At 39.3% G+C, this 27,368-nt stretch overlaps 2 protein-coding genes across 2 annotated transcripts in view; one reads left to right on the top strand and one right to left on the bottom strand.

Annotated features, from left to right (window-relative positions):
• The window catches only part of foxp2 (forkhead box P2), a 122,667-nt gene extending 106,594 nt beyond the window's left edge, over window positions 1-16,073 (bottom strand). Inside the window, exons 1-3 of the mRNA XM_047389793.1 lie at window positions 15,304-16,073; window positions 4,706-4,776; window positions 4,196-4,261 (exon numbers count right to left, since the gene is read on the bottom strand). The gene's annotated coding sequence lies outside the window, so the exon portion shown is untranslated. The remainder of the gene's footprint in view (window positions 1-4,195; window positions 4,262-4,705; window positions 4,777-15,303) is intronic.
• A 3,162-nt stretch (window positions 16,074-19,235) lies between these two features.
• On the top strand, window positions 19,236-25,694 carry ppp1r3aa (protein phosphatase 1, regulatory subunit 3Aa). The gene is made up of 4 exons (XM_047390538.1): window positions 19,236-20,008; window positions 21,443-21,501; window positions 21,613-21,680; window positions 22,165-25,694. The coding sequence occupies exons 1-4, from the start codon at window positions 19,236-19,238 to the stop codon at window positions 25,258-25,260; spliced, it is 3,996 nt and encodes a 1,331-aa protein (XP_047246494.1). The 3' UTR covers window positions 25,261-25,694.
• The last annotated feature ends 1,674 nt before the right edge of the window (window positions 25,695-27,368 follow it).

Here is a 27,368-nt window from a genome sequence, read left to right as displayed (position 1 = left end):
TTAGGCACTTTACCTTTGTGAAATGCCTTGTTTTATTTAATTTATTCTCATATTCACAGATAAACTGACCATCTGGTAATAACATTTCAATGCTCTATAATTGGTAACATAAGTATTAAGCAAAAAGATCACAAGACAAGTCACACCATCATTTTCTCCTTCATTTTCCAGCATCCAGCATGCTAACGTGAGTGAAGCATCTGCTTATCTTAACATGAGATTAAGTAATGGTAAAGGTTTTTGGTGATTACTAGAATATTTGAGTTAGTATTTTTACTGTTGCTTTGATTCTGTAGAAGTGGTGCGGTATATAGGCCATGTGAGAGTCCCTTTTTCCATATTTGTTGTGACCCCTACATTGCATGTATAAAACTTTAAACATGACTTTCCTTAGCTATCTTTTAATAATATTTTCTTTTTATACAACTCTTTTGTAAACTAAATTACTAATCAGGCAACCTCTTAAGGAAATTGGTTTCACTGGTTTTGTTTTAGGGGCTTCACAGTTAAGGAGGATGTGCACATGTTTTTCCAGATTTGTAAATGTGATTTTATTTTGTTTGAAACCTAATCATTTTTCTTCCACTTCACACTTATGCACTACTTTGTGATGGTCTACTTTAAGTGTGTCTGTCACTTGAAATCCCAAACACATTGAAGTTTGTAGTTGCAACAAAATGTGGAGAAGCTCAAGGCACTATTAAAGTGCAAAGATGAAACTCATAAACTCATGTGTATCAACATTCAATCAGAAACATTAAAATAAATCTTATTTTTATTAGATTAAAAAAAACGTGAGCCCTGCGAAAGTCTGTCATCTTTTAATCTTAGGCAGATAAAGTACCAAAAAAAGATGAATTAATTAAAGATGAATTAATTAATTATATATATATATATATATATATATATACACATACATATATATGTGTAAGACAAGGCAATGAGACAATATTTGCATTTTAAAAATATTTCACATATTTAAGGTTTTGAATCAACTTCTTGGCAATCTGAACTAAAAAAGTTCAACAGCAGGTAAAATTTCTGTATATTTAGTTTATGTTGTGATGACAATTTTCTAATAAAACACCGTACTGGTGAATGTCTAACAAACTGTGGACTATGTGTGCAGTCTGAAAAATGAGGGTCCATGACAGTTTGCTGATAACACAGAAGTTCAATCTGTCAGGGCAATCAGCGTTTAGACCTTGGGAGAAGAATGCAGGGCTGTGTGCAACTGATCCACTGGACGCGATCACCTGCGAGTGAAGCTGCTCGTAATTCTTCCCACCTGAAAGATGGAGTTCAACCCAAAGTCAGGCCTCTCTGATGTCATCCCAGCCTTAGGTTAGATTTCACAATAATCTCGGGCTCTTGGACGGATGCCATCCAGCCCAGCTTCCGCACTCGACGTTTCTCCAATTAGGTTGCGAGGAAAGGATAACACATGAAACACAAGATGCTTTTTTTTTATTAGACTTGTGCATGCAATGTTTGGAGTCATTCATTTCCAGAGTGTCAGCCTTAGTAAGCTTAGGTCATTTCTGCTTTTTATGATTTCTCAGTGAAAATTTTTAAAGTACAGATTCTTTTCAAAAATACAAAAAAAAATAACTTTGCAAGCAGCTGGATAGAAGATAAGAGACATAAGGATCAATAGCCTCACTGAGACTCTTTATCGTCTCTTGAGCAATGATGGCAATCCTCATTTTGAGGCTCCCCTGCTTTCTACCTTCATTCTCATGGCAACTATGCACTCTGGACAAACACTCTCCGTGCAATTTCTTTTCTTCACTCCCATCCGTCAACTCTACACCTCCATATGCTTGCTTGTTTTTCTACTGTGACCCTCAATCATTTCTCTTTCAGATGTGTCAAATGCCTGACAGTTGCTAGGAAAAGCTATGGCACAGAAAAAAAGAGAAGGAATTTGAAATGTTTACACAGAGTTGGAAACCTGGACTAAAATCAGTCTTATTATCAGCAATTGTCCAAGGAGAGAAAGAATTGGGGACATAAATATCATATAGAAAAAAATACCTCCCTTGTGGAAGTAATTTGAATATAATCAGGAGTCTGTTTATCAGATAGATTAGCAGTAGGCAGGATTTCATTGGTTCAACCACTTTTGCTCCACTTTGCTCACAGCATGACACCATAACACCTCCAACTAAACTTTAATAAGTTGAAAAATGGAAACTCGGGAACTTGCAAAACTTTCAACAACTCCTTCTCCCTGAGTGTAAAGACAAAACAGTAGACCATAGAGAGAAGAATGACAGCAGAGCAAACGAAAGGAGAGGGAAAGCAGGAAAAGTAAACCTTTGATGAGTAAGACTTTTTTTTAGTTAAGCATGGGGGCTTAACTTTAAAATATTCTGGGTGGAAGTGAATGGGGGATTGACCAAGGGCCCTGATCTTAGCCACACACTGGGGCACTGGGGTTAATGGTGGATAAGGATTAGAAAAAAAGGGGGTTGCTTTTCCTGATCTCCAGCCACCCCCACATCCCGCTATCCAGTGTTCAGATTATCCACCAATCCCAAAGCGGTCACACAATAGAGGCTACCAATGGGGAATGGTCAGAGTCCCTTTGATTTTTGCCTTCACCCCATTGGCTGCTTTAAGTGTCCAGGGTAAAGACCCCTGGAGGTCTTCCGTGTTTGCCTACTCATGGGGATGACAGTTAGCAGGCTCAGATAAACTATTTGGGGATTGAAAGTGGAATGACAAGAGGTCTCTGATCTATGACAAGAAATCAATTTCAGACTGGAAATGTAAGCAGAGGGCTGTTCAGTCCAAACTCTAGTTTCTTTAAAGCAACCAAAGATGTTTAATTGCTGTAGATTTTTTCCTCTTCTTTTTTTGTATGGCTTGCAGTGTTGGGGTAATTACACTTTTTTTTAATGATTAGAAGAACGTCTTCTGGCCAGCAGATATGCAGTAAGGATTCATCTTTGAAGATTTAACTGAAGTACTAGACAAATTAAGAAGTAATATTTAAATCTCTTTTAGGTGGAAATCTGGACTCAAGAAACCCAGGGCCGTTGAAGAGTTCAGCACAGCATCTCACAAATGTTCTAAAAAATATCTTTACCTTGAGTTTCTACTTCAAATATTTCTGCTTCATCCTCACTCATATCAGGATTTCAGATTATCTTAAAAATGGGAAAGAACCGCCATTTTTAGTTCATATGCTCGGTAGTTTCTGGCACCTAAAACAAAGTCGATATGCAACGGCACCAAGAAAACTTGGAGACTGGAATGAGCTTGTTTTTTCTTGTTTGGCTCTGATCACTGATTGGCAGGTCAGATACCTTGTTTCTATTTTTTAAATGCATCAAAATTAAGAACTCCCACTATGTTTGCTTTATAAACTCATCAACCTACATTGTGTACTTTGATGCACTTTCTTCGAGTATAACAGAAAAAGCAATCAGATGAAGGTTAGGGATAGATGATTTGATGCTAAAACAACATTGTGCTTAAAAATAATCAATATACGTATTACAGTGTGGACTTGGGCTGGTATAAAATACTTGAGACAATAATCTTGGGCGACAACAAGCTCTTACCTTAATAAAAGTGATTGGGACAGTCCTTTGATTTACAGTCCCTGACTCTTCACGTCTTTTTTAAGACTCTGTGTAGTAGCCCCTTTTCAGCCAGCTGGCCAGTTGTGTGCAGCAACAGGTATGGTAATTTTCTGACATCTCAGTGAAATCACTTAAACCCATCAGAACAGTGGGATGGAAATTTCAGCGCTTTTAAAACCATAAGTTTTCAAACCCTAGGTAGAACTTGATATTGTGATGACATGTCAATCAACATGTTTAAAATGTCTGAAAAGCATTTTTATCTCTTTAATATTTTACTTTTGCAACCCCCAATTAACTTTTTACAGTTATACAGCCTACAGCCAAAATTCAGTTTTTTACCGTACTTTGCAATATCAAAAGGAAGCCCAATTCTATTATATAAAATATATTTGTATATATTTGGTGTTTGTTTTCACTGCGTGTTATCTTTAACAAAGTGATGCTTCCAGACCATTTCACAAAATATTACCCATACTTTGTTTAAACAACAAAGACTGTGTTAAACTAAAACTGAACCCATCAACAGTTACCGACTGATGTGGCTCATCGCAGCAAACACAATATCCATTATCACAAACTCAGGCATGGTCTTCACTTACCACTTTTCACCTCACACTGTGTGTTGTCTTCTTCTTTCTACGGATGCAGAGAGCGCATATTTCATCCTAGAGGAGAAAAACAGGAAAAGAAGAAATCTAAAATCTAAAAACAGAGATCAGCAAAATAATAAGAAATGGTGAAATTTGAACTTGACCACATTTGTCAGAGAGAGTGCATAACTTCTAAGTGAGAGTAGATTGAAAATCCTTGGGGTGTGAAAACCAAACAGGCACAATGGAAAGGTTGCCCAGTGGAGGGGGAATTCTATCAGTGTGGACAAGATGAAGATTTGTTACATTTGAAGAGGAGGAATGGGAACCCTGTGACCCCACCGACTACTCCAATCACCCAAACACAGAGAACTAAAATACTCTACATTTGCGTTGAGTGATGCACACTTTGATTTACTGCTATCTAAATACTGACAGGTGAAAAGATGTACTTAATGGTGCTCTAATCTTTCCACAAGTTAAAGAGTTGACATGAGGGGATTATGTTCAAACACTTACCCTAAGGGAGAAAACTTGCTGTCGTTGACGTCCTTCGCAGGGTGGGTTGGGAGTCCGACGATGTCGGCTCACTAAGACAAGGGAAAACCCAAAAGTACTTACAGTTAGTCCAAATCTGCTTCACAAAATGCTTTTTCCTCCCATTTGGTATATTCATTGCTATTGCAGGCAAGTGTGGGCTAGATCATGTGTTGCATAACCATTTTCTGCATGGTGTGTAGGTGAAAGCAATAAATTTTAAATCAACAAAGTGCACATGGAATTTGCTGTGAAGATTGAGTGTGTGTGTGTGTGTTTAAGTGCATCATGCACTAACAGGCAATGTATAATATACTATCCTCAGTACACACTCACTCACACACACACACACATCCGTGTTTTACTATCTTTATGAGGACTTTTCGGTTACTTCCATTGCATTGACTTCCATTCATTTTCCTTGATTTGTAGTGCCTAACCCTGACCCTAACACTAACCCTAACCCTAACCAGTTAATACCTAACCCTAACAATAACTCAATTCATACCCTAGTCCTAAACCTAACCCCTGTCCCAAGAACGGAATTTGAAAAAGTGAGGACCAGGAAAATGTCCTCACTTTGTCAAAATGTCCTCAATTTGCGATAAAAATACGAAAAATGGTTCTCACTCAGCGACAAGTACAAGAACACACACACACACACACACACACACACACACACACACACACACAGAGTTCTCTCTAAAGTTGAAAGGTGCTGTGCCTGCAAGGCTCAAGCTCTCAGCGCAAAGTAAATCACACTGTTAACCTGACACTATTGATTTTCTCATGTACCCCATCCAGCTGCCTGCATCAAAACACACATGCTAGGGACAATTAGGATGAAGGGTTCTGTTGTTTTAATCACACACCAATGCAGGAGGAGTTCTCAGTATCATGACTGCAGTTACCGATGCATCACATTTACAGTAAAACATAAAAATAATTACTTTAGAGAATGGTAGTAGCACATGGGGCACAAAATTCACACAATGGACTGAAGGTTCCTCTCTGAGGTGTGTGTATTTGTGTGTGTGTGCTTTGCCCCCTTTTATTCTCCCAGAATTTCAATGACCCCTACAGGCAACCAGCGGCTGCTGAATCCTGAGGAATGTGCTCTCTGAACTGTACAAAAAAGGCCTCAGCTCAAAGGGAAAAGCCGAAAAACAAAACATGCCAACTGTGATAATTTGAGTTTGTGGAGAATGTTGCACAGATTAGCAGGCAACATTTACTCAAGCGGGACACGGGGTTCCCCCTCAAGTTCCTTAAGGTGGCTGGGGAATGATGTAGATAAACATCTGAGAACAGAATTTATAATTTGTATAATATTTTTTATCAAACTCTTCATGAATGCTGCAATAAGGCAGGAAAGAGGGTCCTGCAGAATCTCCAGTGGTGAGGGGAGCACTCCAGGATCTGCCCTAAGAGGGGAGCTGGTTATTTCACCCTACTTGTCATTTTGCCGACCATGCATCAATTTATGTCCACAGGGGGGGAAATTTCATACCCTACTAAGTAATTTTCTGTTATCTAATGTAAAGAAATGTGACTCCAACAAATGATATCTACCAGCATTTGATTTGATCAGTGGAAGAACCAAAATAAATACACGTGTATTCAATAGTAAATGTGTATAAAATAGTTTGTTTGCAGTTCTGAAATAAAAGCAGTCAGAGATAAAATGGTGAGGTGTGAGGTTCGTATTATAATTTAGCTTTAACTATTATTTAGGTTTGGTCACAGTCTGTTGTCATTGTATTTTTTTGTCTGGTTTAAGATGATTGAATCTTCCTTGACGTTTGTCGACTAAATTTACAGTAACTTTAGTTGACCACAGTATGAAGTCATAGAGGAATGCATTTTGAAGGCTTCTATGATCTTTATGGAAGATTATTTTACAATAAGATGAAATATTTGTCCAAAGATGGATTGGAATAAAAGTTTTATTTTGTAATTTACAGAAACACAGATTACCTTTTTCTTAATTAATTGATTAATTGAATGCCAATTAGTCCGGATTAAGTCTAATTGGATATTTTTCCACGTATCTAAAATTACATTTGATTGGACTTTATCTTCCTCAAAAACCTTTGATCCTTTTTTATTCATTGGAGCAAATGGGCACAGTCAATAGTCATTCTGCATGAATTTTTATTTAGCCATTTCAGAGCTGCTATAGGAACAAGACTCTGAACACTGTGAGAGGCTCCTAAAATCCTCTCCATAAACTTTGTGAACTGCTTATATCGGCAAAAAGGAGAAACACAAGACTGCTTCCCAGCCTTCTAAGTTAAGATGTTTGATTGATTAACTGTTGTTAAGAATATGTGCTTAACATTATTGGACATATTTCATGTTTTATCTATTTTATGTTTATGTTTTATGTAAGAAAGTTTACCCAGTTAACCGTGGTAGATGGCTGCTCATACTGAGATAGATTCTGCTGGAAGTTTCCTCCTGTTAAAAAGGAGCTGTTCCTCTTCACTGTTGCCACATGCCTACTCAAGATGTTATTGCTGCAAAGTTAAAGATTCGATGCATTTGGCTGGACTTTCCCATATAGCATATATAACATTTGCCTTGATAAACTAAATTGGAAATAGATAAATCCAAATCTGCCTGTATGACTGGGATGTACTCCGGATAAGAATTAGAACTGTTTGTCTTGTAAAGTCTCTTTAACCTACATCATTTACACTGAAATGACAACTTGATTGATGTTTGACCAGAATAAATAAAGTCGCAAAAACCAACAGTTTTGAATGTCTTTCAGATATAAAAAATTTAATACCCCTTTTTTCTAAATTATTTGCTCCCACACAGACTTCAACACCTCTGGGCTGTACACGTGTCATATTTTATTCACTAGAAAAGCATTTGGCATCCTATTAGCCTGTATAACCTCCAGTTCTTGGGGATTTCCAAATACAACACGTGTCTTCTTGCCAAATGTAAAACCATTGGTAAATTCTATCCACTTATAAATATGGCAAATGCATTCAAGTATTCATGAAGGCCTAATAATGCTATAGGCCAATATTTACATAAAGCACCCACACACTAAGTCAAGATAAACTATTTAAGGCCTGGGCCGCAAATACCTCCACACGGCAGAAAAAAGGAGGGTCCTGCCATGAAAGAGGACATTATGCTAACAAGTCAGATTACTGTACACAATAACTTTATCTTAAAAGTAAATACCATCCATGGTGGGGTGTTATGGAAAGTCACTGGCAATATTTCTGTGGGGACCAAACGCTCCTTATCAGCATTAGTCGAGCAATTCAGGCCTGCCCGAAGAAAGATGAGTCTTCAAACTCATTCTATTCATGGTCAGACGTGTAATTACCCTCAGCTCACAGTCTAGACGTAACCGCTTTCACAGTATTTAAGACCCTCCCTATGCAACGCACGGACGCCGGCTCCCACCACAGAGCCCTGCGCGTTAAATCTGCGGGCAGATAAATTAGCAAAGAATGCAATAAAATAGACACAATGAGCGGAACTTTATCCTCCCTGCTGCTAAATGAGATTTCTTTGAAATGCAGATCAGTGGCTCTAGATTAGTGAATTTTAGCTGCTGTCAACATCATAACAAAATACAAATGCGATTGTTCGTCGCTGCCTTATCTCCTTGCTTCCATCTGCTGGCTGGTTATTTACTCCCCCCTGATTTACTATGCAGATCTAAATAAGTCGCATCAAAAGGAGGGCTTACTGCACAATGCCTTCTTAAGCTTCTACATCAAGGTATTTGAAAAACCGGTAGTCACATGAAAAGGCTGCCCATCAAAGGCACATCTCTAATGAACTCTCCCGTATCAGAGGGGGTTTGCGGGGCCCTGGCTTTAATACCATCTGTGTGGTGAGAGAGAAGCAGACCTGAGAGCCAGACCCACCAAGCCGAGGTGGAGAAAGACAGAAGAAAGAGGAAGGCCTGAGTTATCAGATGAGATTAACTCAGTGCAAGGGCTAGTTATAGGTTTTTCCATCCGTTCATGAAACATTTAAGGCTGAGGGAGGCACTTCAAGAAACACATCAGTGGTACCAGATTAGAGCAGTACAAAATGGAAAAGATGGGCAATTTTTTCTCAAAAACTGAGTAAAACTAACCTGGCCAAAGCAAAGATTCTTTACAATAAAAAATATCAAATAGTCCCAATGACACTACATTACCATTGGTGCATTAATCATGATCAGAAGCAGAAGATGAGGAAAAGAAACATACCCTACAATAAGAGAGCTTTGGCAATCTCCATGGAGCTCTTGCTTTATGCTCGTGTAAAAACCTTTAATTTCATGGTGTATTTGTTGCATTGAGCACACAGGACGGATTACAAGGGACAATCTCCAGACTTGTACGGAGAAAAATAAACTGCTTGGAGGGATCATGATTTGTAACCCCACCACCACCGCTGCTGCCACCACTACCGACCTGCTTATTATCCCTGCTTCTGGATGAAGGGGAAGACCCCCACTGACGAGCCCCCAGTTTACCAGTGAACAATTAGCCCCGGAGCATGAGCGGGCCTGGTGCTGGCACATGTGGTTAAGAGGCGAGCGCTGCAGGAGAGCGCCAGATGATGGAGGGATGAGGATGGGAGGAGGGAGAGGAGGAGAGAACGCTGCGAGGGTGGGGAAGAATGTGATAGGCGCGTGGCAGGCACGCGTTTACCAGTTTTGACTTCTAAGCGCGTCCTTCCTCCTTAGCATCTACAGTGTAAAAATATTCACACCTCTTTCACGTTTCCACATGTAAGACTACAGTAACTAACTGCTTTATTTTAATCAGGATTTTATGTGATATACTAAAACCAAGTAGTGTATAATTGTGAAGTAGAAGCAAGATGATCTAAAAAATGTACAATAGAAACGTCAGACTGGGATTCGCTAAAAAATGTGTCTTTATAGATGTGTAAAGCTTATTAAAAGCAATAATGCACTATTTTCTGTCCCGGCTTCAAGTCTTTTGCAGCTTCTCCAGGATTTCATGTAGGATTGCTATTTGTTTAGCGTTATCCATCTTGCCATTGATTCTTTCGCTGCAAAGAAAAGCATCCCCACAACATGATGCTGCCACCACCACCAGGTTTCACCATGGTGATTGCTTTCCTCCATACATAGCAACTACTGAATGCAATTTGCCAGAGACACTTTTCACATTTCTGTTTGTAAAAGAAATTGAAGAACATGCTTTATTTTGTCTTTTACTTCACAATTATACATACTTTGTGTTGATATATCCCTGAAAATTCCAACAAAACGTGAAAAAGTTCAAGGGGTATCAATCATTTTTAAAGGTGCACATAAAGTACATATTGTTAGAGAGATCAACCTCTCAGCTTTGTAGCTAAATATCTTTTTGGTCCTTTTTTTACAACCCTTTCAAATTGAACTGGTGATATGAAGGCACCTGGTGGCTGAGTTCCAGCTACTCCCTGTTCCCCTAACCCTGCCTAAAGCATCTTTGCTGCTGTGTGGCATGCCAGCTGGGCTCAGTGCCAGTCGCAATTGCAACCACAAGGGACCCTTGTCTTTTAGCCTTGCCTAATGAAATGACAAAACAACAGATTTGCATATGCAGAAACAGGTGTTGTAACAGGTTTGATTCCTCTTGACCCAAGTCATGTTAAAGAGAGCAAGAGCATAAAAAAAAATATTAAAAAAAAGTTTATGACCAACAGCTGCCTGAAGGTATTCAGGCTCTGATGGGCGCTCAAGTCTGCACCATCTGCCCTTCTGTTTGCCAGAAGTGACAATCTAATTTAAACCCCACCCATCAAATATCATAAAAATAAACAATTGTTGTACTAGCTCCATATGGTTTGACTTCTTCATTTCATTCTCAGAGATGAACTGGAAGCTGAACTTCACGGCCTATGACTGTGATTCAAGGAAAATCCAGGAAGGCGCACAGAAGGCTGTAATTACCCACCCACCGATCTGCTGCCTTCAGACCAAAGACCTGCGTCATCCTACACATTATCCAAGTCTATCCAACCCACATTGCAAAGAAGAAACCTAAGTGGTGGAAACAACTGCCATTGTTTAGAATAGGAAGGAGGACTGTAAGATGAGTGGTGTTCAGATGATGAGAGAAGATACATGGGAGTGCGGCAGTGACAGCATGGAAAGTTAAAAAGAGGCATTTGTAAAAATGTCAAATGTCTCTCCTCTACATTTGACCATATTAAGTCCTGACACAAATAGGCCATGACTTGGTGCATTCATGCAGCTAGTGTACAACAACCTTTGCCTGACCATGGTCCTCTACGCAACTGCCCCCACTACCGAAGTCCCCCATTTGCATTATGCCTCCTGTTTTTGTTTAGATGGGGGATTCAGAAGGAACAAACCCGAGACAGTGGTGACCCTTTACCAGTGTTGTAACTTGGTCTAAAGCTACGCCAGCAGAAGGCAGCACCATATGCCCTCAGCCTCAAGCTGGATGCTCTTTCTGCAGCCTAATGTGCCTGTCAAAAATTGTTATTGTCATTACCCACCCCCCATGTGTTTTTTTCACCCACAACATGTTCGAAATAAACAGATCTTTTTCTCCTCATCTGTGTCTAGTATGCCTTTTTATTGTTATCTTGATACAACTCATCAATGCAAAACAGTTTAATTTTAATATATTATTAAACCAGCTACTCTGATTCTCAATTATGAGGAAATAATCTTCCTAAACATAATTAATTTAGAAAGTTCTGGCTCTAAATTTGATTTTGTGAGGGTGCATGACATAGCTCACTTATCTTAAATTTACTGTAAAGGATTCAGAAGATGTCTTGAAAACACTCTATGCATTTGAACAAGGGCTGAGGTAGCCAATGCTCTTGGCCCAAGTGATATCTCGCGTGATGTCTGACTGTTTACGAGTGACAAGGCTGATGGCTGAATGTGGTCTGAGCAACACCGACCTTGCCTCTTACCACAAGTGACTCCCTGTCTCTTTTATTTAAGGGTAGACCCCAAAACTGACATTTTTTCACACAGTAAAAGCTGTAATGCCTGAAACACTATACTGACCTGTACATAAACATGCAGTTTTTAAAACACAGAAAGCAAAAACAAACCAAAAACAAACCTTGGTTTGAAGCCAGTGGCAACTGTTTAAATATGGAGGTTGTGGCTCTCTGCCCGGGGCACCAGGGTATTTGGGAGGTACCACCAGAAATACAGAACTTTAAGCATTTTTAGTGAAATCATTGCATTTTAGGTCAAGCACAGCAACTGGCTAATCATACTAAAGTTGGTGCTGATATTCAGGGCTTTTATGGAATCTGGGCTGCATTTAACAGTTTCTAGTAAAAAAAATCCCAATCTGTTTTGGCTGTGCTTTATGCATTAAATATACATACATATACATATTTACACATACACACACACACATATATATATATATATATATATATATATATATATATATATATATATATATATATATATATATATATATATATATATATATATATACATATACATATATATATATATAGAGAGAGAGAGAAAATGCATTTCACTTAGTTTACTGGAAAAAAATTAACTATTGAATATTAATATATTGAGTACTGTGCTTAAGGAGGATCTGAGCTGAAAGAGAGAGAGAGAGATCTGGAAAGTAAATATGGCACAAAGGAGTACTGCATGAAAACCTTGAAACATTTTACATGCATTTAAAAGCCACAGTTTACACAACCCTAAAATCTGCTTTTTTTTTTTTTTACTTTTCTTGAATATCCCTTATCCATTTCATGTTGGCAATTTGTTTCTGGCTGACAAACCAAACATGACATCTGACATAAATGGAAACAAAGGAAATTCTACACTAGATCATCAACTACAAGTGAGTAAGTTCCAACAATCTCCTCTATAATCCACATCCCCTGACCCCACCCTGTACAGCTTTCTCTAGCCAAGGAGTCACATCGGTTCTTGTCGACTCACAGCCAGCCTAGTCGGGCTTTAAGAAGTGACCCAGAGCGTAACTAAAAAAGTCTGAGCTGTCTCCAGAATCTTAGTAACTGGGGCACACAAAACATCATTACCGTGATGTGGATAATTACAGCGCAAAAAAGGGTGACCTCTTAAGCATGTAATGCACCCTTTTATCTTAAGAAGTCAACTTCTCTCAGGCTGACAGCTTGCAGCTTATGATCCTGGTAAACAAATTCTTTTTTTGCAGCACAAAAGTGCCATTAAAGGCCAAAACTGTCAACACGGATTCAATCCTGCCTTACAGAGAGGAGGGAATCAAAGTGCGAGGGAGGAAAAAAGGGAAAAAAGAAGGGCTTGATCACTTCAGGTTGGTTTAACTTGCATAGAGGTTGTCATGGAAACATTTATTTAAAGTTAACAGAGATAAAAACCTGAACAGGTGCCATTTAGAAAGCCTTCAAGCTCTGTAACAGGGCAAAGTTAGCTGCCTGTGAGTAGTTTTAGTAGATTTTAGGGAAAATGATGCTGGTGAACCATTCTCCTAACAGTACTAACCACTTTCCCTAAATTGTAACAACACCTCAAGGGGTTTAGCAAGCAGGCTGCATAACTACAGAAGGGGTTGGGGGTGGGGGGGTGTTGGATAGTGCAATTCAAAAGTGCAGAAATAGTCAGAAAATAGTTTGTGATCTGCTTTCTGGTCTTGATCAAAATTTATACCCCGCAACTGTCAACCTAAAGGGTTTCTGCATTCACCAGGAACGGCATGCAAAGTTTTTAATTGAAGCACAAATAAAAAGCCTCCCTCTGCTTTGCCTCGAATAGAAGCAATCATTTCCATATTTAAGACGCAATCCCGCAAACAGCCAGCGTTCATCGAGCTGAAAGCAGCCGAATCTTAATTTTGATAAATGATTGAAACATATGACAGGGTATACACATTAATCCTGTGGAGGACATTCATTTTCCTATTACCATAATGTAGAGCACGACCACCCGATGATGAATGCAGCAATCAAAAAATGAGACGCGGCAAGAGAGAGGGGAGAGCCGGAGTAATAAGTGCGCTGCTCCCAACATTGGTCACTCTCCATCTCTCCTATTGCCTTGACGGCGGAGAGAATAATGCTTCCCGGTGACCTCACTTACTGCCACACACATCATCCGACAACAGGTAAACAAGAGAGCAGGACCAGCTTTAATTATGTCCTAAGAAACCATAAGAGGGAGCATATGAATAAAGGGGCCAATTGTGCACTGTCGCCGACATATTTTTATTAGGGGCATTTATTGCCGCCTTGGTCTTTGAAGAGTGAGAGCTGGTGAGTGAAAGGGATGGGGGGGGGGGGGACTTGTCCAACACCTGCATAACTGGGGATGGGGAACACCTGTGCAACATGCAGCCTGAACAAGGAGGGTGGCTGCAGCTAAATCCGAGGGGTGAAAACTGATCAGAGGACAGGCCTGAAGAGTTCTTGTTAGAATTTCTAACAAAAAATAATGTACTTTTTTCCCTGTACTTAGAAGAAAGGTGACAAGATAGAGTATGAGAAGAAATTTAGTACTGAGCTGTAATTATAGGATCTTTATGATAAGACGTAATCTTCTATTTGACTTGGAGTGGAATATAGAAAAAGGGAGCAGGCAACAACGGTAAGCTGATAATATCTATTGATAAGGCATTCCCTTGTCCTATCTAAAAAATATTGATCTCAGCAAATAATTGTGTATGTGTGTGTAGTTTAAAGCAATGATGACAACAATTTAATGGAGAAACACACTTACAGCTCTGGAGACCACTGCAAGATGATCAGTTTCTCTGGTCTGTTTCCAAATTTTCAAATAAAAGTAATGTCACAATTTATACAAAATGGCAAACGGTGAAAACAAGAAAAAAGTTTCCGTTTTCAGATCTTGAATAACACAAAAAGAACAAGTTTGTATTCATTTTTAACTAAATACTAATATTTTAACCTAAGAAGAGTTCAGAGATCAATATTTCCTGCATTCTCAATCAATGCTTTTATGTTTTCCATTGCAGGTGGGTTTAGCTGATCACCTAATCAGAACTTCAGTAAGTACAATATGGGTTTGCTTTTGTGCTGGAATTCAACAGACACTGAAATGGATTGATTATCATACATAACTGCATGCAGACTGAAAATGGGCTTAAACGAAATGCAATTACTATGATTTGCAGATTACTAAAACTTTATAAAAACTAAATCTTTAAATGTAAAATTTGATACGAATATAGCAAGTTACTTGTTGAGATTACAAAAGATAAAGACATCAAATCTACTGAGTCAAAGCAAACAATGCTGTATGTTAACTATACTTTCTAAGTAGCGTAATTTACAACATGACATGTCGCTGAAATAAAGCGCAGGTGTGAAACTATAAGTTGTTTTGTTAAAAGATTTTACCGCTAATAAACCAAGCTTTGTATGACAAAGATTATTTAAAAAAGCGCATTAAGTCCACGCGCAACTTGTAAACAAACGACCTACTGTCTCGAGGTAGGTATCTGAATAACATCGGGCAAACTTTTACAACCGCGGCAGTCCACTTCCTAACATGAGAAGTCAAAGAATAAGCTCCTTGGACAGGAAAAAAAAAAAAAAAAAAAAAAACTTACCACACACACAAAAAAAAAAAAAATGTCAGGAATAGTTCCCTGTCGGGTAAAAGTCAAAAGGACGCACCAGGTGATAAGTCGTCGTCTTCCTTCTCTCTAGACTAGCGGCGATGTTCGCACGTGACTGTCCGAGTTCAGCATAACGCGGAGCGTAAAGCAAACAAGACAAGAAGCGGCGGTGTAAATAGCCAGCCAAAAAAAGCTCAGTATTCCTCTGTTGGGCACCGCTGTCGGGAGACACACACACTTTCCTCTCCTCCTGCTGTCTCTCGTCAACGCTGCTGTTATTACTAATGCAACAGAGAGGAAAAAGCAGTACACTGAGTCCTGTTTGAATGACGCGCAATGCGAGGAAGAAGCGCCTTGTTTTTTTTAAACCCCCTCCTCGTTACGATTCAAACACACATCAAGCTATATTCCAAGCAAGCACGCATATTTGGGACTAGAAACCCCCCTCCGGGTGGGGAAGGCACTTGCTTGTGCCACGGAGGTGTGTGTTATTATTTTTCGGGGCGTAAGCTTCTGCGACCCCCCCATGTGACGTCAGGGCTCCTACTGTGTAAATAAAAACTAATTTTTGGAAACTTTGTTGCCGAGTGCGCGAGACATCCTCTGTGAAGGTGCAGTTAGCTACAATGTAACTAACTGCACGAGACCGAGCCGGTAAACTTCAAACAACCAGTACAAGATGTCTTCACGTGCAGAAATTCGACATTATTTGGAAACTGGGATAATCAATATGTATTCAAGAACTGTTCTTGTAATATTTCCACTTAGGAGCACATTTCCACCACAATACATGTTCATATGTTTTTGTATAATTTCCATGCCGTGTTTTGTCGAATTAAAAAGTAAATACGCATACTATAAATGTCGGATATAGTTGTTCTATTAAAGCACAGAAATTACCTCGATGCAAATACGTGCATTTTTTTGAATGTCTTACTCTTAATAATAAAAAGCCCTGAAAACAATCAAAAGTTGAAAGCAGTGTGCGTTTATGAACCTTAATAAAAACAAATCTTATTTCATTTGCACCTTATTTAAGCTTAAGAATATTGAATATAAGTAAAGGTTATTTAAATATGGCATATAATATAATGAATATTAACATGATTACAGAACCTTAATACAGTAACGTGTTACTAATAGATACACATTCCAAATAAAATTGATTTAGTTTAAAATATTACAAGATGTAACCAGCTAAAGATTTGCTTTAAATTTGTCTGTTATTGCATCACAGTTGCGTATTTGGCCTGTTTATCATCCGATTGAGAGTGGGATATTAAATAGCTGTCGAATAGTTTTTCTATTGTATCTTCTATTGTATCTTTTCTTTTTTTCTCAACCTGCTGCGACGTTCGTGATGAAGAAATGAATGGCCAGAGATCAAGCAAAAGAACTTGGGAAAGAGTGTTTCTTTTATGTAAAAAAACAAAAACAAAAAAAGACGAAGAAATGTATCATACAGGTATACTTGGTCTTTTATACACTTTAAAATGTTCCGTTTAATAGTGTGTGTATCATTTGTGATTCATTAAAATTTGATTTTTAACCAAATAAAGACGTTTTAATCAAACTCAGAAAACTAGATGTAGCATTTATTAATTAAAAAAAAAAACTTTGTTTACCTTAATGTATGTACCGAATATTCAACATCTGTCATGCAGCATGTTTTAATGTAGTCCTTTTTGTTGTTGTTTTATACAAAAGCAGTTTTCCATTTATTTATTTATTTATTTTTTTGGGGGGGGGGTCTTTCATTCTTTTATTTTTATACACGGTAAAAATTCTCAATTTATGTATTCCAAACAAAAATATCATTATTTCGACCTCTTGTGTTTCTCTTCTTTCACAAAACCTTCCTGCTTAAAATAATCAGTTGGACGTTGAGCATCAGGTAAGAGAGGAAAGCAAGTCTGAGTTCTGATGGTAGCATGCTGCCACCTAGCGGCCATTTCATTTTGCTTTAAAGTAACGTGAGCAATGAACCTTAATTAACTCTTTTTTTTACTATGTAAAAAACAGTCTTTCTGACAGTAACTATACACGGAGGCTATTCTGACTAAAGAATTGATAGTTGAAAATGAAATGTATTTCATCTTGGTCAAATGTATTAACTTCATTTTGATCATCTAGTGCCATCTACAGATATGCTGAGTATACAAGCCTTTTGCTGTCTACCGCAATATTAATAAAATTATTTGTTGTATATTTTCTATGTTCCATTATATTTTGAACTAATTTGTAGGTTTGCAACAATGGTTGCATTGGTATAGGATGACCACACTACAATTAAAAGTCAGACGAGAATGTTTTTGTTTGACAAAGAGTGCTTTGATAAAAAAAGTCCACTCCCTTACCTGTGAGGGATAATATAACAAGCTCTAAAGTCTGTTTACAAGAAACACTGCTCATGGACTACAGTTACATTGCTTATCTGGCTTTAGGTAACTTAAACATCCAATCCAAGATAGTTTTGCATGGAAGAAAGTACAAAAAGGAGTAATTGTATTAAGTTTTCCTGTTCCAGATAAGGTGACTCTAAGGCTGCTTCTCTTTACAACGATTGCAGATGTTTGCTTTGCCCCCTGTGGCTTAAAGCCCCTGTGGCAAATGGATTAAATTGGATTTCTTATATCTTTTACAGTGACTTCAATAGTGATTAAGTTGTATTGTATTTGTTTTAGAGGGACAGGAGTAAAGGGGGCTATGTTCAAATGCACATAACACTAAGTTTATTTTTATTTGTAAGCAAAAAAAGTGTAAAGAAGAAGAAGAATTTTTGTTTCACTCCACACTGATCCACTACTTTGGGTGGTCCATCCATCTATTTTCTATACCTGGTTCTTCCATACAGGGTCACAGGGGAGCTGGTGCCTATCTCCAGCGGTTTACTGGTGAGAGGCGGGGTACACCCTTGACAGTTTACCAGTCCATCACAGGGCAACAGAGACACACAGGACAAACAACCATGCACACCTAAGGGCAATTAAGAGAGAGACCAATTACCTATCATCCATGTTTTTGGACGGTGGGAGGAAGCCAGAGTACCTAGAGACAGGGACGCATGGACAGGGAGAACATGCAAACTCCATGCAGAAAGACCCCGGTCCAGGAGTCAAACTCAGGACCTTCTTGCTGCAAGGCAGTAGTGCTACCAACTGCACCACTGTGCAGCCTTACTTTGTGGGGTCCAGGAAATAAAATCCCGAGATAATACACTCAAGTCTGAGGTTGCAACATGTCAAATATTTGAGGTATGAATACTTTTGCAAAGTCACTGCTTATGCATGAAGCTTCGAAAGCACAGCAAAAAAACTAATATTAATTTGATACAGTATTGCTTGAAATTCTCCCATTTAGTCTTGTGGGGTCAGTGGTCAGCGTCAGCTCCGCAGCAGAGGGGAGGATCATCCTCTGCTGTAAGCGGACACTTCAGTCAGGCAGTCAGCTGTGGACACTGGGCCTTCTCAATTGTACACTGCTTGAGCTTTGAAGACCTGTTTTTTATTTAGTCACACAAGATTAATCTCTTCTAAAAATAAAAGTAAAGTCACATAAAATACAAAACAGAAAGAAAAAGAATGAACTGAATTCAGTGTGAAGCACATATTGGATAAGGTTGTGTTTTTTTTCGTTTTTTTTTTTTTCTTCTTTCTTTTTCCATACGAAGCATGCATAGTTGGGGAGAATAACTGAAAGGATAAATGGTCAGCCCAGTTTAGCCGTGTCCTATTATTAGGCCTGGCTGAGACTCTCAGCACTCAGCTGTAACAGAACTCCGTCTGTCAAGTCACGTCCTCTTCCTGCTCTCCCGCACACAATATCGCTGCAGCCAGGCTAAGGGCACTCTGGTTTGTGTCACTCTACAAGCCAGACAAAAGGCAGGATAGGTGAGTGGCTGCCTCCCTAGACCACCACGCACGATGGAGGCTCTGTATGTCCAACCCCATGAAGAACAGAGGGTGATGACTGAAGAGGGGAAATATGAGAAAAATGGGGAAAAAGATGAGGGAGAAATGGAAGCCTCTTCTCCTGTGGTCTCCTGCACGGAAGAGGAAACTGATGAGGATTCAGAACCAGAGCCTCCACCTATTATTCGAAGGAAAGTATCATTCGCTGATGCTTTTGGCCTCGACCTGGTTTCAGTTAAAGAGTTTGACAACGCTGAGGTGACAGAATCAGAGGCTAGTTGGTCTGATGGGAGGAAGGTGTTCCAACCAACAGAAGAAGTTTATCTGTCTTGCTTGTTTACAGTCCCCTCATCAACAGAGGAGCTGGATCAGAGGCTGTGCGAGCAGATGGTTGAGCTGGAGAGCATCGAGCTTCTCCCGGGAACCACCACCCTCCGCGGCGTCATCAGGGTGGTCAACCTCTGCTACAGCAAGAACGTCTACGCCCGCGTGACTCTGGATCAGTGGAGGAGCTACTTTGACCTGCTAGCAGAGTATGTACCGGGATCCAGTGACAGGAAAACAGACCGGTTCACCTTCAGGTACACCATAGTTCCTCAGTTTGAGAAAGAAGGAACTAGGGTGGAGTTCTGCCTCCGATATGAAACTCCAATGGGCACTTTCTGGGCTAATAATAAAGGAATGAACTATGTGATGTTCTGCCACCAAGTAAAAGAGCATCTAACCCAAACAGAAGAGGAGAGCAGCAGCTACAAGAGCAAGAGGAGCTGTCTTAAAGCCAACAGGTGAGACAAGTCAAGAACATTTTGACTGCTTGATTAAAAACAGGTGGAAGCAAGTGAAGGTCCCAAGCAGTAATCTGAGACAGTGTTATTTGTTTCGTTAGATAAAGGCAAACACAATAAAAAACAAACAAACTGCTGTATGGCCCATTGTCTGTTTACACTAAGTTGTTATATAACTACTCTGTGAGAAATGTTTGGCCTGCAGGACATATTTTCCCCTTTTATGGTCAAATGTCAGTGCAGGCTTCCATGATGTCTTACTGTAGCTCCTCCATTTGGACACCACTTATACTAATGTTTTTTGGTAGCTATAAGGAACTGCCATTTTTGGATTTTTGTTGAAATTTTATGTGACAGATCAACAAAAAGTAATACATTGTGAAGTGTAAGGAGAATTATACATGGTCTTTAAGTTTTCGTTTACAAATAAAAATCTGAAAATGTGCTGTACATATTAATTCAGTACCCTTAATGAACTCCAAAGAAAGGAGTAATGGAAGGCAGCTTATACAGCAATATCCTAAACTTTGAACACCTCAAGGAGTGTTCAGTCCATCGAGAGTGCAAATCTACCAAGAGAAGGCCATCCACCTAAAATGAAAGACCAAGCTATCACAGTATTAACCTAGAGAAGCAGTCAAGGGGCAGAGAGGCAGTCAACTCTTTAGGAGCTGCAAAGTTCCTGATCTCAAGTGGGGGCATCTATTAAGCTATTACTTGTGGACTCCTCAAATTGGAAGGCCCAATATATGAAAGTCATCTGAATGCTGTGTATAGTGGAAGAGTGAGCACAACATCTTTGTGGTGAAAAACAGTGTGTTTTTTTCAGCAGGGACATTGAGGATTTTAAGAGTTGATTAAAAGATGGTTGGATACAGGGTAATTCTAATAGATAACCTGTTTGAGCCCTAGCTACAAGGGAATGGTTGAGATCGAAGCATATTCATGTGTTAGAATGGCCCAGTCAATGTCCGGACAGGAATCCAATCGAGAATCTGCGGCTGAAGGCTTAAAATAATTGGTCTTCACAGACCATATTCATTCAATCTGACTGAGCTTGAGCTATGTTACAAAGAACATTTAGTCTCCAGATGTACAAAGCACTTGCATCAGAAATGAAAGGATTTTCAAAATATTGACTCATACTACAAATGCACCAAACATCTTTCAGGGTTTTCCCATTCTAATTGCACAACAAAATGTTGGAAAAACTGTATTTGTTTCCCTTCTCTTAAAAATTCTACTTAGTGTATGTCTATCACATAAAATCCTAACAAAATAGAGTTTCTGGTTGTAGCATGAGAAAATGTAAAAATGTTTGAGGAGCATACATACTTTTGTAAGGCACCATAGTTCATCATGCTGCAGAAGGGTGCTGAGCAAGTAAATGTGCACTGTATTTGCGATTCAAGAATTAAATACTTCTTTGAACAGGAATGGAGACACAGAAGACAAGACCAAGGAGAGCATACACAACGATAAAGCTGCTGCAGGTGTGTATCAGGAACTTCACATCTATCCAAGGATTAATATGCCCATTCACATTAATCTGTGTGTGCCAATGTATGTGAGGCAGTTTTGTCCCTTTTGTATTTCTTCTGCAGACGTACATAAAGTAGAAAAGACTTGTGGGGAGACAACGTCACTTCATCCTGAAGACCAAAAACCTTGGGTGAGATTGAAAGACAAACACACTGTTTTACTTTGTTTTGAAGAGAAGGAATTGTCAAAAAACTAAATTCTATATGAAGTATACACAGAATGTTCACTCTGTGAGGGTAAGATAGCAATAGACGTAGAGATGCATATAATTCTAAACAATGCCAAGTTCCCCTCTGCAAGAAAGAAAAACTCAGGTAACCTGACAATTTAGAAACTATTTGAATTCGCCCATGTGCAGACAGCTCATAATAAAAGCAACCTGCTTGTACAAATGCAGGAAAACTGATGATGTAAGCTAAAACGAGGTTATGGGAAGATGTTTCAGCAGTGTTACTGGGCATTGCATCACCACATTCATGTTCCAAAAAGTATTCAGTGAATGCCAACGCTGGGATTTAATGCAGTTGATGACCTTAAACAACAAATAGGCGATATCTAGGTTTTAATTTAAGTGAACTCCAAAACTGACCTTTGACTTCTCACTTTCTTGACAGGTGGAAAGCATAAAAAGTCGACGCAGAGCGATCCGTCTGGCGCGTGTGCAGGACTACCTCTGCAAGAGGGTGCATCAGCAACCAAAGGCATTTCCACATGACTCAGCCTATGGCCAAAAGGTTTCTCAGCGTGTGTCAGCTGCACATGACTCTGCCAGCTATCTCTATAAATCCCAAGAGATGCAATCAAAGGAGAGTCCGCAAGTACTAACCTACCATCAGATTCCTTTGCTCACATTGGACTGGAACAGTCATACATCTAAGCAGCAGGACACTGTCGATGACATCTTGACTGGGAGAGCTAAAATGACTTTGTCAAAAGAGTCAGAAGAAAATGTACCATCTATTAATGATATCTGGGAGAGCTTTCCTAAGACTACACATGATAGCAACACTAAAGGAACTTCTGTGACTGATATATGGCAGGTTTTCCTTAATGGGCCCAGTTGCAAGCACCACTCCGATGTCCCAGAGTCAGAGTGGCTTCAGACAGCAGCATCGGTGCTTCCTTCAAATGATAAGGAGCTGCAAATCCAATATACAAAAGAAAGTCAGAAATGTCAAAAATTTCAGGAGGGCAAAGATACACCCACCACCTTACAAACCTTAGCTGCCTGTCAGTTGCTGTCAGATAGGTGTGAAACATTGTTGGCTGCCGTTGCCTTGAATGCTAAAGATGATCAGCCAGCAGAGGCATGTGTCAGCAGCCCAAAAGATGACAACGCAGTGGCGCAAGACGCATCCAAAAGGTCACAGAGCAACTCCATAACAGACACTCCACAGGAATTCAACCTCAAGAGGGCAGCGCCTCTGTCCGAGGACACCTGTGACAGTCCAACCAGGTGTCACAGATACAACGACTGGGTGCAAGAAAACAAAGGAATAATAGAAACAGCGGGAACAGGAAAAAGTCAGCCCTTCGCATTGCACACACCTAACTCAGTAGCAAGCTTAAGGGAGTCTGAGACAACAGACATGACAGTAATGGCAGAGACTCCGAATGCCAGCAGTGTTGATACAATCTCATCAGATGCAAGGCAGGTTGGGGGGCTTTATTCTAACAGGGAACATGAGGTTCCAGGCACTGCACACAATGTGGTAGATGACATCCTGGCATTTAGGGAGACAATCATGGAGGAGACGAGGGACAGGGCCAGTTATGCCTTCTCTGCATCCATGCAAAGGGAGAAGGAGGAGATCACGATGAACTATATGGCAAAAAAAGTGCCAACAGAAGAGGAAATGTTTATGCCACAGGAAAGCAAAGAGTGTAATATGCCTCTAAGATATGCAGCTAAAATCCAGTGTGAGGAATTCAGGCAAAGCGAAAATAGAGGGATTGACGAGAAGGAACCAGGAACAACAACAAGACATGCTAGATTTGACTCACAGCAAAAATATGAGGAAAATTTGGAGAAAAATAGAAATATTTTAACTGATGTAAACAAAGGTGGCCCACCCAATAACCACAAGATGGAGGTAATAAAGAAAGATGTAAGAGCTGTTGGGACACAAAGCAAGGAAGCAGAGGAAGTAACTGATAAAGGTAGTAAGCTCATAAAAAAATTGGATGGGGTACAATTGCAACATGAAGATGGATCATCTCCATTACCTATGGCAGAATACGATACACAGTCGAGGTCTGTCCTTGTGAATGAAAAGCTACACGTTGAAAAGAGGGGAGACCTGCCTCTCACACAAAGAGAACAAAGTGATAACCAGAAATCTGAAACAGGCCAACAAGAGTTGGGTTATGATAGAAAAGCAATGGAGCAAAAAGAAATAAGCTCTTCTTCAGGTTTAAGTCCCACTGTCGATATGCCGGAAGTTATAGTTTGCCAAATCAGCCATGATACACAAATATCTTGTCACACTGATGGATATCACCTTAACCCCTTGGAGGTAGTCAAACCAAGATTGACAGAACCCCAGCAAGACTCAAAGAGTCCAAAACAAGATTCAAGTAGAGACATAAATCTGGAAGAAGTAATGATAAAGGAGAATAGTGCAGAGAGAGACACTTCAGCAGAACACCGACCTGAAACCTCAAGAGGAACAAAACAAGATCAGAGTAAGGAAGATGAGAAAGTCTGTGTTGGAAGGTTTAAAGTAGAGGCAATGAGGGAGTTGATGGGTAATCTGGAGAGCCCTCAGGGGGAGAATAAGAATACGTGGAAAGAACAAGAATCATCAGCAGAAGTTAAGAGCTCTCCACATGTTGAATACAACAAACTGGCAGATGGAACAAAAGATCCCATTACAGTAGAAAATAGTGCTGCACTTGAAGCGACACAGTCAGAATTGGAGCAAATGTTCATAGAAAGGTTTGGAGACAATTTGGTTTGTAGCATCATGGAAGAGGTCTTTGCTCGGGAAAAACAACCTTCCACTCGGCATACAAATACTGTTGGTAACATTAAAAGCAGGCTGACAGAGGCTACTCAAGACTGCCATCTTATTTACGAGAAAAACTTGAGTGACACCTTTGGTTCAGGCGTGTTTTCGTTGAGGGAATTTCCAACAGATTCACATGTAAATCTCTGTCAAAGCCTCAAGCAAACCTTGGAGACTGAAGGCAATGAATACTCTCCGAAAGACAGAAAGGCCATGACAGAGCACACCGACAGTCCTGAATTACAGACTGATTTGGATTCAATTGCCCATCTGAGCCTAATAGTCCATGGTGAGGAATCGATGTTTGAACCAACCCTATCTCTTAGCTCTCCAAAGGATCGGGAGGACAGCTCTCAAATTAAAGCCGAATCGGTTCCTCATCTAGAGAAAGATTTTGAAATAGAAGGCTGCATAATTGCTGGCACAACAAGTTTTAATCGATTCTCCCACCTTTCCAACAAACACCAGAGCTCCTCTGAGAAATTAAAAGAGTCTGATGCCCTTTTATGGTGGACTGTGTTATACACCATCAGCCACATCACTAGATTGCTAATCTGCACCCTCTTGGTTGGGGGGTTCTTTGTTGTGGTATTTCTCTATGATTTCCCAGCCTTCTTTGCACTCTACATATTTTCAATGTCTTGGTGGATTTTTAAGTGGAAGAAACACCAGGCGACTACAGGTAATAATGCTGCAGAATAGGTAAGGTTTAATATTTTCTCATGGTGGATTCAACTTGGGGAGATTACATTTAAGATTAAATAACACCAAGTGCAATATATTGATAGTGTGACTGTGTGGATTTTTATTTTGTCTATTTTTTCAAATGAAATCTTGTAACCCCTAAGAAAGCAAAATCAACTTGAATCAGGAGCATATGTAATTCAAACAGTAAAATTACTTTTTTGTTTTTGAAGCTGTCAACTACTGAATTTCAAATAAAATTGTAGATTAGATGTAATACTGTAGTATAGAACTGATGTTTGAGAACTTAGTTAATGCAAATATTCTGCAAAACGTTGTGTTCAATATATGTTAATTTGCTGTGTTTTGTTGGCCTAATACATCTTTACAATGAATAAGATTCAATAAAAAGACTTTTGTGATATTCTTCAATAAAATGCATTCACAAGGTTTATTCACAGTTTTTGGGAATTATTTCCTCCTTAACCTTTAGGTTCACCTATTTTACAGTAAGAAGTTTGTTGATTCTCATCTAGGCCAGGGCCTTTCTATGCAGAGTTTGCATCTTCTCTCCATGCATGCATGGGTTCCTCTGGGAACTCCAGGTTTGTCCCAAAGTCCAGAAAACATCCATGTAAGGGAATTTAAAGTCACTTACAAAGTCATCAGTTTACAGCTTCTCTCAATGGGACAGTGAGTTCCATTATACACAAAGTTTTACTCAAGAGTAGCTCCAGGAACAAGTTGAAGTGTCCACGCCATTGAGTGAAGTCTCTGATCCCTGCGACCTTTATTTAATCAAACATCTCCTGGTTATCCTGGAACAAGCTGCTATTCCTTGAAGAGTCAAAAGATTTGGCACAACAGGAAGTACAACATCAATCCATTCCTGTCTGTGGTCTGTCTTGTGTTCTGGAAAAGAGAAACACCCTTACATAGACAGTATAGTTATCATTGTAAAAATTAATTCTTAATCAATTTTCAGACAGTACAAAAAAAAAAATACAATAGATAACATTTTATACCAATGTTTATAACTTTGGCCAGCGAGCTTTAATGGCTGTTAACACTGTTGGTGATACACAGGCGTCTTGAGTGACACTGCATTTCACTCGAAGTTACTTGATCCCGTCTGGGGTATGTTGACCTTTTTTAAGTTGGCTCCAGTTCTATGCTGGAACTTGTATCTATGTGGCAATAAGCCAGCATTGGCAGAGTGGAGGGTTACCCGTCAAAGGTCACCTGGCACATCCACTACGGTGTGTGCAGACAAAAAGTAGCAGTGATCAGGAAGAAACCAAGAAACAAGGATAGAATCTAAATGAACTGTGCTTACCCAGAGAGAGAAGGCTGTTTGTTAAATTGACAAGCTTGCAACAGTCAGGGATTACAGATGAATCTGCGCGATACAGAGCAGAGTGGATAAGCAGCGCTTATTTTTACTCCTTGAAAGCCTTCATATTTTGCCAAAAATCATGCAAACGGATACAGCCAAGATGTGGAAGAAGGTGCTCTGGTCACATAATCAAAACTGAATTTTGAGGCCTACATGCAAAAAACTATGTTTTGGCAGAAAAATAACACTGCAAATTGTCCTAAACACACATGGTAGTGGCAGCAGTAAGCTATGGGGAACCTTTCTTCCCCAGTGATAAGAAGACTGAAGACTAGGGAGATGGTTTACCTTACTCACCTTGCTCATCACCCTGAACAAGCCATGTCCATTGTGAAACAAGGTAATGGCATTCTTTGGGGATTTTACTCAGATTTCGCTCTAAATTTAAACGCAAGCCACATTTTTCAGATCATTGTTTGCTAAATAATTCTCTTCTTCCACCTCACACTTGTGTGCTACATATTTTGGAGGGTCAGTTGATATCAGGAAGAATAATAAATTCCTGATTACATTTGAAGCTCATATATGCTGTTGGTAAATATGGCAGGAAAGTAATTTAAAAATGGTCAAATGTATTTCCAAATATAGTCATTATATGATTTTAAACCATTTTTTCACAATAAGATATCTTTTCAAGTTCCATTTATTTAAAAAAAAAAGCTGTAGAAACTAATTTTACTTGAGCAAAGAAAGTCAGACAAATTTTATCCAGCCTCATGTCAGGTCACTG

This window comes from Girardinichthys multiradiatus, chromosome 17 (genome assembly GCF_021462225.1).
Source record: "Girardinichthys multiradiatus isolate DD_20200921_A chromosome 17, DD_fGirMul_XY1, whole genome shotgun sequence".
Taxonomy (NCBI): Eukaryota; Metazoa; Chordata; class Actinopteri; order Cyprinodontiformes; family Goodeidae; genus Girardinichthys; species Girardinichthys multiradiatus.
Note: the sequence above shows the minus strand (reverse complement) of the source record. Positions and strands in the feature narration are given on the sequence as shown.

Excerpts from the sequence above, each read along its gene's own strand:
- ppp1r3aa (XM_047390538.1), top strand. The coding sequence starts at position 19,236 with ATGGAGGCTCTGTATGTCCAACCCCATGAAGAACAGAGGGTGATGACT. Across the intron at positions 20,009-21,442 it reads AGCTGTCTTAAAGCCAACAG|GAATGGAGACACAGAAGACA; the intron begins GTGAGACAAGTC and ends TTCTTTGAACAG. Across the intron at positions 21,681-22,164 it reads CTGAAGACCAAAAACCTTGG|GTGGAAAGCATAAAAAGTCG; the intron begins GTGAGATTGAAA and ends CTTTCTTGACAG.